We start from the raw sequence: 14847 nt of genomic DNA, 5'->3' as shown, positions 1-14847 counted from the left end.
TTAAAGGATATGACATTGAAGAGTATGAACTGAGAAGCAAAAGAAATTCACATGCATTAAGAGCATTTTAAGTTACTCTTACTTAATTAATAAGAGTATTTTAGCACTACTTTTTCTTTAAAGTTTCGAGGGTGAAAAATATATCTTGAATATAAATAGTTGTTAAAACTAGTTTATCTTTTTTAGTTCAGTTAGATACTTGTGCAACAGTAAAGCATTTGTCTGACCAACTTATTATCTAACTTCAACGATTACATTAGCTTCAATTTTGGTTTATGCATCCTGATTACTCAAGGGATAATCGTCAGTGTTGTTACAAGTCTCCATTGTCTAAGCAACTAAAACTTAAGCAATTCTGGCTTCCTATTATGGCTGGGTTTTTAGAGGAAAAAGTATTTAACAAATACGAATATTGATTATGAACCCCTAAATTAAGTTGACCACTAAAAGCGCTCCCTCCCTTCCTCACTACAGGAATGAGAAAGGGTTTGGAAGCACACGGACAGGCAGGAGCTGCCTTCTCATACACCAGTGACAGTTCACCCCCAACGTACACACATTATATACGTACACACACTCTGCATACATATTGCAAATACCAGTACTGGGCTGGCATGCAAGACAATGGGCCAAATCCACAGAGACTCCAGCTTCACACTGCTTCTGCCCAGTGTTACATCTGGCTCTGCCACTATCTCCATCTTCAGAGCTTTGTTGAGCAATGACCACAGGCACGTGTCAATGGGGACACCATACGCAGCAATCCTAAGACCTTCTGACCTAGTTTTGGGGGGGCCCCAATTTTTATATCAAGTCAGAAAATGGAAGGGGGAGGAGTAAGGAATATGTTCCTTCCTTCCCCTTCCTCACAAGGCTACTCAGTTCCCTGCTTTCTTGCAAGTAGTCTTTTACTTCTGTCTGCCACGTACTGGATAATTTCCCCCAGGCAAATACATGATATGCTGAGAAGCAATCCCCGATGTGCGTGGGAACTTTGGAACCAGTCTCCAGAACAACAGGGTTTTGAACTAGGAAACGCATTTCCAACTGTCCAAAAACACTGAAGCAGTTTTAAACCTTTAAAAGCTGACCACCAAAAGGAAAAAAGAAAGCGCACGTTTTAATCCTATGATGCAGTTCTGGAACTGTGCATGAGAAAAATTGTTGATTTCTCAGGTTCAACTACAGATTTGTTTTAAAGGCTCAGGAAAGGCAAGTCACCTATTCCACAGCAGTAGGCTTGCGTGTGCGTGCACACGCACAGACTTTGCTTCAGTACTGCTGGGAGCTGAAAGGGAAAGCAGGGATACAACTCAAAAGGAGCGAGCCACTAAGGGCTTCAACTTCGCAACACCTCCGGAGTTACCATCTACGCACCATCCTCTTACCACCTACCCGCTTCCCCCTAGACCAGGGCCTTGCCTCCACGTTGCTTCCCTGTCCACCCACCTACCACACACGCACTTTCCCAGCCCCGCTCTTCTACGGTACTGCGTGTCGTACTTTGCTGCAGATAGGCCCAGCGTCAGAAATGCAAACCCCAGCCCTGAAACGCACAAGGATTTGTTCCTCCGTTGCTGCTGCCAATTCTCAACTCTTTCACTGTTCAGCATATTTGATCAGGGCAACAATCCACGCAGCTATTTTTGGAAGCGCACACAGATCCTTCCTTAGAGCTAACAGCTGTAAGCTTACTCCTGAAAGTGCTGGTGCTTTGGCTGTGACACTGACCACCGTCAGTAAAATATTAAAAATAAGCCCGAAGGCTCACGTAAATGCCAACTCTTTAGTGTCTAGCTGAAACCGCTCCTACATTTGGAACAAGGTTGTTTTTTCTTTTAAATCTGATTTTGTTCTTCAATCATTTATGCAAATCTATGCAAAACAAGCATAAGAGCTGAATGAAACAGCTGCTTCCTAGCAGCGATAACAGTACAAAGGAAGAGCTGGGAGACTGAAGTGACAAACTGATACTGGAAATACTGACGTCTGTGGAATGCTGGAACAGAAGCCGGTACAGTAGGAGACCAGTTTTTGTTTATATTCCTCTTTTAGATGTCTAGAAATCAAGTCAATCTTCAGTAAAACATGACTACCTTATGAAGCAATAGCTAAGCCAAAACAGTTAACCACCCTGACATGAAAATATAAAGACCCTGTTGACTACCGATAACAAGCTCCTCTTGCAATGCATCCGGACAAGAATCAGGATAAAATTTTTACTGTGCCGATGGGAAGCCCTGGTCAATCCCGAACGCCACTGCAGCCTCTGGAACACAGCAGGATCAAGCGGTCTTTTCTCAACAGCTCCTTCAAATACAAGGGAGCAGGCAAGGGTAGGACACCCGAGGTCACCGTGTTAATAAAAACGTTTCACAAGCCCTAAGCTCCGTTAAAAAAAAAAGATCCAAGAGACTCTGAGAAGTGCAACACACGCAGACGTACCAAGTAACACTAAGGCACACGGCAGGTCTTCCGTCTGTTGACAAGTCACACTCCCTATCTATACCAGCCCTGCAAGTACCTTCAGCAAAGGGCACAGAACTCTAGGTCAAGTATACCCACATACTTGACCCCGCACTACTCCAAAGCTTCTGCATTTCTGAACTTAAAGGCCATATAGAATTATACTACAGCAGCGTGACAACATAAATGCTACGTGCAATTCCGTGTTAACTACCAACCTTAAAATCCTTCAGAAAATTTCTAGAGCCTGTGCCAAGAAGGACATGGCCAATATTATGTGGAGTGACTCAGCTGAAGAGCTACAGGCAGGGTCTCAAGAGGTTGTTAATCCACATCCACTCCAGATTCTTGTCAGTACACTTCACACCCAATTCTCCCAAGTGCTGAAAGCCTCAGTTAAGGGCATTCAGCTAAAGCTGAAAACCATTAACTCTCATGCGTGCACAGTATCACCTAGAGTGATACTACTGCAGCAGGGAAGTGGAAAACAGAATATTCAAGACTAACAAAGCCAGGAATTGAGAGCACCTGCAAGACAGCAGAGATACTGCAGAGCACAGGAGCCGTACCTCTGAAAGCAGCAGGCCTTGGAGCAGCCAAGCCATAGTGTTTTGGAACCTGCCTTCTTCCACATCAACTTCTGACAAGACAAGCATGCTGCACGGTAAATGCAACGGAAAGAATCCATAGCATTTCAGCCCAAAGTTGTTCTGCAACCTACCAGATGCAGCCACCTGAACTGTAGGTATCAAGCATAGCTCTTTCTCTTACCTGAAATTAGCCCTCTAGGATTAGGACATTGGGGAAAGTCCCACACAGGGACAACACAGCTACTTTGCATGGCAATACACTGAATCAAGCATGAAAACAATTTGCATTACTAAGATATTTTATGCTCCAGCTTTGAGTAATAGCTTTTGGAATAAAAGACAAAAGCCTTACATTCTGATGCAATAAAAGCTACAACTGCCACATACCTGAAATACGGTCAGTTACAAGGATGGGGGAGCGGGAGGTAAGGGAGGAAATCCGTGTCAGACAGTTGTAGTGAAATGACACTTTTCAAAACAGCGCGGAAAAGGAACACTTGCATTTCACAGACCCTACATATACACAGCCAGTTCTTTCCCTCACTCACCCCTGAATGAAAAGCTACTCTCTACAGCAACAGAGAACATGGAAGATTCAGGAACTTGAACTAAAGGTACTAAGTCTGAGAAAATCATGTCACCTGCTGTATCTACAGATGGCTATTACAATAAGCCAGCTGCAATGCACAGACTTTCAACATATCTGGTGTAGGGGGGAGGGGGGGAGGAGAATATTTAAAAAGCCTACGTACTTCAACCAGTGTGCAGAGATATACCCACTACTTGAACAACAAAAATGTAAACAGCCAGCCAGTTTTGCACTGCTGCTCCTCAGAGTAGGCTACAGTTTACCTCTAGCTTGGCCTCACGACTGCCAGACAGAGCTTCCCACCATGATCCCTGCTGCCAGACAAGGCAGAAATAGCTGGAGCTGTGGTACATGCTGCAGTGGCAACACGGGTAACCATAATTGAACTCCAGCTCATATCCAGAGCATTTCTGCTCCAGTCTGAGCACTACACATTAGCACAAGCTGAACCTTGCTACCAAGAGGACCAGCAGGCTGAATAACCAAGGTTTCCTCTACAGCCCTTCTAAGTTTCTAACCCTTAGTGCAGTTTGAGCCAAGGCACTGTCAAAAGACTGAGCAAGGGGGCATGCACAGGGTAGAGCGTTTCCTACAACTGTCCAAAACAAACACACAACCAACAATCCTTATCAGCTAAGACAAGACACTGCGTCACAGAACAGTTTTATCTGCCTCTGGAGATGCGTGCAGTGATGCAACGGTGGCACGCTTGGGCCTCGCAGCATTCCCCACCTAGAGAAAAACAAGTTACATAGCATAACAGCAAGCAGTACTGTTATTCCTGCAGCTGAGAGGCACTTAGCTTGCGATAAGGACAGACGACAGCTTGATCTTTGGGTTATTAAACCAAGCTCTGCGATTTACAGGCTCTATTTATGCCTCGTGAGCCATAAACATGGCAGAACGAGGGCATAAATTAACAACAACAACAGAATCAAATATGTAATATGCCTGTTGCACTGCTTACTGAGCTCGGCTGCCTGAATGCAACCTTGCACGGTATGCCGGTATTCTTAAATCGTAAGAGCACGTTGACCAAGAAGATTACCGCTTTCAAAATGAAGTCCACGTTCAGCTGACAAAGCCCAAAGCTGCTTCTGAGCTGCTCTGCTGGTAGCTGCTCTGCTGGTCTTTGCACGCCCGTTCCTTAATAGCTGAAACGTACCTTAAACACTGTCATAACTGATGACAGTACACAAAAAGGCTACGCACACAAGGGACAAGACGACCCTACGCTTTATCCCCAGTTTATGATACCTCAGAATGACATCTTGGAGCCGTACAGGGAAACAACACAACACCCCACGGAACCGTGCAACAGCACGACTTCATAAATACACGGATTTGGGGTTTTTTGTTTTAATCCGTTATCAGAAGAATGATTACTCCGCCAAGAACCAGTATGATACAGGCCAAGCACCCTCTCCCTTGCTATGCATTTCTTTAGGATGCTGCCTAAAGCTGCAGCAGTCACATGTTTCAGTCAGACATGAACTTGCTATTCAGAACTGGGAATTAAAACATTTTTAGCATAAGCACCCATAATATTATTTCTCACTCCCTGCAAGCTGCAAAGAGCCATTGCTTCTCACTATAGGTATTCTGCTAAGTTTCCATGGAGAACACAAGTCAGAAGCGTGCCAAAGAGCAGCAGTAGTACAAGCACAAAATACCATCGTTACCTCGAGGCAGATCGCTGCCACTGGGATCACAGGAGTAAGGTGGAAGAACGGCACCAGCTTCTCCCACCTCACTGACTGGAGGAAGAGGAGCTGAATACATTGGGAACGGCACCGAAGAAACTGCTGCAGTTAGAAGGAAACCAAAGTCAAGTCAAATTTGCAATGGCACGTCAAATGAGCAAGATGCCAAGTTACACAATTAAGCATGCACTTCTTTGTCACCTCAGTGCCCCTAACCGCAAGCTAGTTCAACAAAGTTCTCTTTAGCAATCCCTTTAAAAGAACTCCAGAAGAAATTTTAAAGCCAGATGGGAAGCTTCCAATCTCACAAGCCTTAACTGGAATATGAAGCTCGCCGATAAACAGACGGTTAAGAATAAATGTCTTTTTCTATCATTTCTCCATACTGGAAGGCAGGCCAGACTTTCCTTACGTAACCGTCTGTCCTAGAACAACAGGGAACAGACTAATCGCTTTAAGTCATCAGAAGCGTGACAGTAAGCCCACAAAAACAGGGGAAGGGTCAAGACACATCAGGCCAAAAATATTTTGGACAGGCTACTGTTAAATATTCATCAGGTGGCCCGCACCTCTACCACACCAGCAGGTTATTGGTAATGGCATCAGCGGGTAGACAGCTTAGAGAACTGCGCTGACTGAACTTGCACGCAGCGTGGAAAAAAACAAACCAAGGAGAGAAATGGAGAAGAAAAGGGAGACAGAATTGAGCACAATTGGAGGTGGAGGGTTTTTTGGATGCTCAATGAAGACTTACAGAAGACATGAAAAGTCCTCTTTATAAGAAGGGAAAAATCATTTTTTTCTTCACAGATGTTTCACAAGAAAAAAGTAGATAGAGCGTTCCAGTCGGTAAGCGCACCACGTGACAAATCACAAATTTGATCCCCTGGCACAGAAATAACTGAGCACAGGAGCTAACTAAGGGCCACAAAAATGAACCGGACATTGGCATGGATCCTGAACCATCACAGCCAGTGAGTCTTTCGGAAGGGATACTAAAGCCTCAGGACCGATAGCTCAACTCCAGAGGAAAATTAACTGTAGGAAATCGTGGGAGAAGGGAGCTGCCATGAACTTCTGCCTTCCAAAAAGAACCTTCTAGCAAAACACTTGGCATTGATGGCTAAAGGTGGCCAGGGGGGAACCCAAAGCAGACACCTCCAACTCCCGGGCAAATTCAGGGGCAACTGTCCCCTTCCAAACATGAAAGCAACAAGTCAGCAGTGAAGTTACAGCTACTATTAAGTCACTTTAAGCCAAAGCAAGTGATACTACTCTTTGGTTTTATTTAAAAAAAAGAAAAAAAGCCTTTTAACATTTGTCTTGGATAGGTAGGGGGAAAACTGAAAACTTAGACATCCAAGTCCATAGGCATAGTATGTACGCTCTACCTGGCCTCCCTATAGAGAGGGGAGGTACTACGACTGGCTGAACCGCTGTTTGTGGGGGAACTGCTGTTGTGACACTGGCTGGAGTGGAGGCAGCAGAATTTGAGGAGAAGCCTGTGGCTGGAGCAGCATAAACACCTGTTGAGGCTGAGATTGCTGCAGAGTTCACCAACACCTGGAAAAGAGTCAGAGTATTCAGTAGACTGCCTCTACAACTGGCTTTCACAAAGACCAGGGACATATCACAGAGTTCAAAAATTCTCACTTCACACAAATGCATTTTGGAAGTCCTAGCTGTAGAGGCAGCAGTAACTATCCCAGGCCTCTCAAAATTGGCTTGGAAATGCCAGTTTAGAGTTGCAGACACCTGCAAAGCATCTTTGCACCCTTCTGTTTTGCTTACGTTTCTAGGGAATTGTATTCTTCGCTACAAGATGCTGTAAGGGGCAGGTAGAGGGACCCCACAAACTGACACTAACCAAGCAGAGCGGTCACCTCTCCACAGGGCTGACACAATAAAGTACTAGATACTACCTTCTGGGGATAGCTGTAGGAAGCCACTCCATCTTGAGGTGACACAGAGACTGGCCCTTCTTCCTGAAGGGATTCCAAAGCAAAGCATGGTCCATTTAAGAGGCAAAGAAGTCACAAGGCGCACATACACCACACACCTGCATTTTTTTTTTATTTATTTACGGACTACGCACGCACAGAGGATCTTTTGTAACTCGAGTAAAAGCAGTTCTATTCTGACATGCACGGGACCAGCTTCCACACCCGCTGTAGACCAGCGGGTCACTACAGATTTCGTTTCAGATTAAAACAAAAATAAATTTTAAAAAGTTCCAAAGTCAGTTCTCCCCGAGGTGAGAGCTCTCCAGTCCCACAGTGGAGGAATAAGACTAACTGGAAGGGGACTTGAAGGCTGGCATGATAAAAGCAAGTGCTGCCTGGAGCAGAAAAAGAAGAAAAGTAAACAGCACTCAAATACACCCTTTCTCTTTGCAGAGGGGAATGTGGAAAATCATTAATCTATCTAGCACAATTCAGACTGTACTTGCAGACCCAGACAAAAACCTCACCGTTTAGGGAGGAAAAGGGGGCTGAATATAGAGATGAAACCATCACGCCTTTCTTCCAAAAGAAGTCTCTGACCTACTACGTTAAGCCTGCATCCAAGGACAGTTTCTATGAAGAACGCCACACGCTTCACAGATTCCTAGTCTGAACAGACAGCGACTGAAGCTTACCAAGTTTGCTGTAGGTTCTGCTGAACTAAATGCTGTTGCAGTTTCACAGTCGGGATCTGGTGGGCATAGGCAAAGTTAATTGAAAAAAGTAGCACTGAACCTAATCCTTCAGAAACTTATACAAAGGTCATAATGACTGCATTACATTCACCGAGTGTTCTATCGGAAAAGACTAAAAAGTTTTACTTACCTGGAGGTGCATAGATATATTCTTCATGAAATTTCCCTACAAGAGAGGGGAACAGCAAGCTTTGATTCGGGGGGGGGGAAGGCAGCTTAAAGCTGAAGTTACCACAATTACATTACAGCGCACCCATTAACTAGCTGCTTTCGCTATCACATTGCTTTGTGCAGAAGAGGTAAACACTCAAGATATGCTCATGTTGTTATTCTACCAAGTATCAAGGTTGCCATTACCCAATTTACACCACACACTCTTATGCAGCAGCTTGGCTTGCTGTAGACACGTTTCTATCAGACAACGAAGAAAAATAACGTGCTCACATGCACGTTCAAAGCTCACAATAAACAGATACTTAGAAGGTGTAAGGAACCTACTCTCACAGTCAAAAGCACACTGAAGACCTTCGAAAACCTGTCTTTTGCCCACTAATCCTTTGAGAACTCACCATTTTCACTTGTTTCTTCCTCCTCCTCTGAGGAATTCAGGGTCTGCTTGTTAGGCGGAACAGAGTTTGGACCTCTCCTTGCTACCCAAAATCCTGCTGGACCATGGACAACAGGAGCAGGGCTACCCTGGCTCTAAAAGCAAAGTCAGAAGCATGCATTCAGAAACAGTTTAAAGCTTTCCATGCTCTACACGCACACACGCACGCAGTAGAAACAGGCTGGCAGACCAAGCTTGCTGCAACCAAAACTTACTAGAATTACCATTTATGTGTCCGTTCCTATGCACCTCGATTGCGGCAACACAGTTGCGGACACATTTCTTTCCTTTACCTTTTCTTCTGCCTAGCATACTTAAGGTAATCTACTTTTGAAGACCTACCGCTGCCCTGTGCAATACAGTCCAGCTGCTGCCTCCCAGAACTTAGCTGGCTTCATCTCAAGCTCAAACTAAGCTGAAAAGGAGGGAGCAGACCCCAGACAACAGCCAACACTGCTCCCCCCAACATATCCTCCTGCGTTCCTCATCCTGGAGCATTCCCACCACACCAACAGCAGAGCAGTTCATCCAAAGACTCTAATTATCATGGAAAAGGTTCTCCTCAGTCCCAATTAGTGACACCCACGGGTGGCTGCTGGCACAGACACCGCTGTCGGCACTAACTTGACCCACACGTGCAAGCCTGACTCTTCCAGAGAGCAGCACCCATCACAGTCTCCCACAGGACTCCTTTAACACTTCCCACGCCCTTTGTCTTTGCATTGAAGTCAGTCCTTAGCTGCACCACAATTTCAAATACAGAGTTCTCTGAAGCAGGAATACAGAATTGAGATGCTCGAGTAAAAAAAGTTGATTCACTCTTTTGTGATGGCTAAGGTGACACTCAAAATTCTCCTCAGAAGACATGGTGCCTATGAGATCGATAAAGTGCTCAGAGAGGCTCGTAAGATTTCCAAGGTTGAAGCAGAGGTGGTAAGTCAGAAGATTCTCCCACCAGGCCTCTAGTAGGATGGCAGACTTTTCTGCGAGATCCATCTTTCCCCCGGAAATGTTATAGTCCTTTACTAAACAAGACAAGGAAGAGACAGAGAAAAGGCTTTGGCAGCATTGACAATAACAAAGTCACTGAACGAGCACGAAAAACTATTCATTAGGAGCTGCAGGTTTATAGTCTGGCAACGGGGAGGAACAGCTAGTAAGCTATATTGATTTCATGTCGGGGGGGGGGGGGCGGGGAATTGCAGGATAATCTCTCCTTGTTCCTTGACACTCTTGGAGGAAAATCAGAGCAAAGATTACAGATCCAGCACATGAGGACAAACTGAAAAACAGCTGCTGCTGAAACAGCCCTGAGCAGCTTTCCCCTCTCTCATTTAAATACAAGTCTAACATTTGTTACGTTCACTGCTTCGAGACAGTAAGAAGAAATGCAAATCTACCAGGGTTTGGTTTTCTTCTTCCCCCTAAAAAAAGATCTGCTTTCCTATTCAGATAGAAAAAAATCCATTGATATTTAGGTAGCGTATCCAGCTTTGTACTAGGCTTAGACTACAAATAAAAGAAAAAGATTTATTTTAAAGTTTAACAACACACTGTGCCACTTTATCTACAACCCGACAGAAAGACCCTTTTAAGAGAAGTCTAGATTTGGAATTTTCTCCTGTTTCTGTAGCAGAACAAACCCTTTCAGGAACAACATGCTAGCCCCAAACATCACAACTATAACGTCATAGGAACAATCCAGGCTATCGCTGCACAGTTTCTGAATCTAGTTACACAAATGACAAATCACAGCGCGGCAAACAAGTGAAAAGCTTTCTCCCACAATATTGAGAGCTAGACAGACATCCACAGTAGGAAGGGATTTGTTTTGTTTTCAAACTGCAACAGAAAGGAGAAACACGACCCTACTTTTGTGAATATACACTAAAGAGAAAACAAGTGCTGCCCATGAGGGGAGGGAGAAAGAAGGAGAACTTTTTGAAACACTGGAGGTTTTAAGCAGGTTTTACAAGATCTAGACTCATTTCAGCCTTCCCTTCTCAAAAACACATTCACTGCTGAACTTTATCCCAAGGCGGGGGGGGGCGGGGGGGGAGCTGTATGTTTAGGTAAAGAAGTGCTGCGCATTTGTACAGCTCCCCCCACCACCTCTTTGAGAGGGTTTCATGCACCCCTTCTTCATCACTTACTGGTAAAGTAGGAAAAGCAGCGTCATCCTCGCCTTCAAGTTCATAGAAAGTTATAGTTTCTTCTGGTGCTTGAGGCTCCTCTCCGTTCTCTGGGACAAACCCATACTGACATTCCTTGTTCACACACTGCATCTGATGGCGGCTACGGCTGTATGAGCTTTAAAAACAAGAAAGGAGGTTCAGAATCATCACTACCTGGAGCGTCACCGTGGTTTCGTTGCTCAATTTTAACTCTCTTCTTTTTGGAGAGGCACAGTAAACCCATTGTTTCATACTGTGCCATTAACAGCCAACTCGGCCCTCCAGACACCTCTCCCACCATCCTCCCCGACTCTTTGAGAGCAACGTTTTGTAAAGAGGTTTGTATTCACTTACCAGGACCTGCAGGAGAAATTGTCATAGCTCTGATAGCATCTCTTTCCTGGACTGGGGTAGAATGCTATTTGAGGGCCAACCATGTTGTGCCTGTTTATAAATCGGGCAGATCCCCTAAGTTTAAAGGGCAAAAGGTGCAATTACCAGGAAGTGCCTCTCAGAGGGAACTCATTTGTAGTTTCACCTATTAAACAGCACAAACTCTTTCCTAACCAGTCTGCAGCGAGAACGAGTAGAAAACGAGTGGTGATCTCAGACAGGTTTTCAAGGCTTCATACCTTGGCATCCCAAATCCACGGTTATGTCTCTGAGGAGGATTCTGAGGATGATAGGGTTCGTAAGGTGCCATGTTTCCACCACCCTGTGAGCAGTGAACTGGAGGAGAGCGCCCCGAAGGAACACTGTGCTGTAGCCGGGGTGGAAGAACTGGCTGACCCCTGCTATAAGCCACAGTCATAAAGACTTCCTTTCCACGAACTTTCTTAAGCATTCTCTTCCGTGTTTTCATATCCATTTCTGCAGTTTCAGTTGAGGACAGAAAAGATAGATTTACACCTTAAACAGCTGACTCCAGAGCTATGTTCTCTTTATCATTTGAGAAGAGTCAATAGGTGGACACAAGGAAAAGAAAGAGCCAGTGGCCTATGCCATAAAAAGTGCATTTTAAGTATGCAGACTTGATACCCTTATTTTGAAGGTTCAAGCAGGCATTCTAAATTATGAAGACAAGCATCTCACATGTGAATACCTTCCCAACTTCAGCTGATCAAACCAGTACTCTCAGTGTTAAAATCTCTTATGAAGCTTGCATTTATTTATGAAAAAATAAACCCTCTCCAAATTAAACAAATACAATCCATATTTAATTGGCTGGGGAAGCCCTAGTCTGTCCATGCAGCTCTGCTAAGGCCAAATCAGACAAGCTTTTTGGTTCACAGATCCAGTCTTTATACGTGCTTCAAGTGCCAAATTTCTTCTTGGTAATTTTGAACCATATCAACTTTGCTCTGTATTTTCAATGGATTTCTCTTTTGCAAAGGCAAATTCATCCCTCTGCCTGAAGGATCACTTTACATCAAACCCCTGCAGCGACCAAGTTTTATATCACAGGCTGAATTAAGTAACTTCCAATATCCAAAGACTGCTACTGTTAAAACTGTCATGAGTGTCTCCCCCACTCCCCCCTGGCCCCAGTGGAAGGAATGCTTGTGGAAACCTTGTACAAACCTATTCCTGAGAAGTATCCACCTGTTATTTTCTGATAGGTTCCTCCTTTTCGGCTGGGAACCATATTCCAAGCAAGGACAGGCGCCACTTGTGTCACTGGTTTTAAGTTTGCCAAAGGAACTGTATGCCTACACGAAGAACACTGTTAGCAGTGCCACAAGGATACACTGTGCATAACTGCACAACAACATAAGCTGAAGCAACACTAAAGAAAACAGAAAAACCCACAAACTTAGAGTGCAGGGAGCTTGTGGAAATAAGAAAATAATCTGTTTCTCCGACACCAAGCACACATTACTGTTACTTGTTTCTTAAAGAGGGCAAGCTAGGATTTAGTCTCAACACTACTGACTTCCTGGGTCAAGTCTTTCTTTGCTGCATTTGTATGCCTTCAGAGGTACACCTGAAAGCATTTGACAACACAGAATTTTCGCAATATGTCATCAAGCTCAATTCTAGGTTTGGAGAAGGGTGAATGCTTTGAACAGCAAGGTGGAGAAAGTGATTAGACTCACTAGAAGTGCCAATTATTTAGTTGTTTGGATACAATAGAAAAACTCCAGAGAAACCAACAGCAGAGGGTAATTTGCTATCCGTGAATTAAGCCCAAACTGCAAGGATCACCTTCACATTCCAGAGAAGAAAGAGCAGCAAGATTTCACAGAAAGCATTACAATGACGACTTTGGTCATTAGGAATCCAAGAGAAAAAATTTCCTGCAACATTCTATTTGAAGAGTGATAGCCAACAAGGAAGCGAAGCCTCACTTTGTATTTAAAAGCCTAGGTTCTCTTTTCTTTTCAAAGTATCTTAACAATCCTCTTTTAAGCATCCGTGATTATACAAACTCAACCAGAAAGAGTTCAAACATGAAGTCGTCACCAGACTGCTTACTTTTCTGCCAGCTCCTCAACGAATACAGTCAACGTGTTGCCATCCTGTCCAACTTCCTGGATATGAGCATTGTAATACTTACCTCCAGGCTCCAGACGTACCTGGAGAGAGAACAAGGGAAGCTCTAAAAGCGCCAAACTGTATCAGGGGATTCAGAATACTGTCTACAAACCACTAATAGCACAGGCTGCTCCTAGCTGATCGTATGCTACTGAGTTGGCCCAGGAGCCTCAAATACTTCTTCAAAATAGCAGGCAAAACAAAGAGCACTGTACTTCAGGGAGAGGGGGCAGGGAATCAGTCTTATAAGTGACTGAGAAGTAAGAAGATACCTGCTTTCTAACTTATTTTTATACACTGTGCCAAGCAGATAAGTAACCAAGACAGACCGCTATTTAAGAACTTGAGGGGAACAGAAGATAAAACAGGAAATTGGAAAGGAAAACTCTGCTCAGCTAGAAACAAGTCACTGAGTGGATCATCAGCACTACCTCAAACAGCAATAAAAAAAAGTAAGCCCTCACTACATACAACATTGGAATACAAAGAAAGCTGACCTTCCTCTCAGCATCTCCTGGTCAGTTCGTGCTACTTCTCCCTTTTTAGCTCTTCCCTTTCTATTTTATAAAAATATTTGCTACATTACTATTGAGAAGCAGAAGACTGTCCAAACTTGTTGGTGACCCCCAATGAAAATCTAATAGACAGCTACCTCAAATGCACACCCTGTGCATTTTGAGCTCTAGGTCTGGAACTTCCACACTCACAGAACGTATATCACTGGTTCACAGTGAATTTCCAAGCAGCTTTTCCTTCACACTACCCAATGTTTAAAGGTAGATTTTAGAAAGAAATGAAGTTAAAAAGAATGTCAGATTAATAGCTACAAGGAAGAGAATGAGAAAAGCCTTGGAAAATTCTATGAATGATTTTATGGCTTACCATACTCCATTTAAAGCAGTTTTAATAGTTTATCATAACTGAGTCTCCTTTGAGTACTAACCTGACACTTGTCTCCTAAATAGTACTGTCTCCCAGCAAACACCATGTAGTCAGTTTTTTGAAGCTCTAAAAATAAATGAATAAATAAATAAAAAGGAAAAAGCCTTTAAACTACTGTTCTTTCTTCATGTATCCTACAAGTACTTCACGACAGCATCCAACTACAAATTATAGGCCAACTGAGTTAAGTATTTCCTATGCATATCTGAACACTCCCCATAGTAATGGTGAAGTAGCTGTAGATGTTCTTATAACAGACCATAACCAGGATAAGTCACAGGAGATCAGTAATATCCAGGTAATGCAGTAAGCAGCACTACTACTTCAATACTACAATGTCTTTTGTGATGGTACCGAGTTAATCCTGCATTTAATACCAATCCTGGTATTAAGAATGTTGGATGTGTCTTGTCTTGCCAGAGTACTGGTGGCACTTGGCAAAAATGAGATGTTACCCAGGAAAAACTAACATTGTCTAAAGTCTCCTTATGCTAGGTTTCAGTAGTTTTTTCTCCATTCCTTGCCTGGATTCTCTGCATGTCA

At 43.8% G+C, this 14847-nt stretch overlaps 1 protein-coding gene across 1 annotated transcript in view; it reads right to left on the bottom strand.

Annotated features, from left to right (window-relative positions):
• The window catches only part of ALG13 (ALG13 UDP-N-acetylglucosaminyltransferase subunit), a 31491-nt gene that overhangs the window by 3191 nt on the left and 13453 nt on the right, over positions 1 to 14847 (bottom strand). Inside the window, exons 14-26 of the mRNA XM_072877378.1 lie at positions 14306 to 14370; positions 13303 to 13403; positions 12409 to 12536; positions 11460 to 11697; positions 11182 to 11295; positions 10807 to 10963; positions 9473 to 9673; positions 8616 to 8748; positions 8177 to 8212; positions 7987 to 8042; positions 7271 to 7333; positions 6740 to 6911; positions 5328 to 5450 (exon numbers count right to left, since the gene is read on the bottom strand). Coding sequence (XP_072733479.1) covers positions 5328 to 5450; positions 6740 to 6911; positions 7271 to 7333; positions 7987 to 8042; positions 8177 to 8212; positions 8616 to 8748; positions 9473 to 9673; positions 10807 to 10963; positions 11182 to 11295; positions 11460 to 11697; positions 12409 to 12536; positions 13303 to 13403; positions 14306 to 14370 — 1587 coding nt within the window. The remainder of the gene's footprint in view (positions 1 to 5327; positions 5451 to 6739; positions 6912 to 7270; positions 7334 to 7986; positions 8043 to 8176; positions 8213 to 8615; positions 8749 to 9472; positions 9674 to 10806; positions 10964 to 11181; positions 11296 to 11459; positions 11698 to 12408; positions 12537 to 13302; positions 13404 to 14305; positions 14371 to 14847) is intronic.

This window comes from Ciconia boyciana, chromosome 12 (genome assembly GCF_034638445.1).
Source record: "Ciconia boyciana chromosome 12, ASM3463844v1, whole genome shotgun sequence".
NCBI lineage: Eukaryota > Metazoa > Chordata > Aves > Ciconiiformes > Ciconiidae > Ciconia > Ciconia boyciana.
The sequence above is the reverse complement of the archived record's forward strand: the minus strand, read 5'-3'. Positions and strand labels throughout refer to the sequence as shown.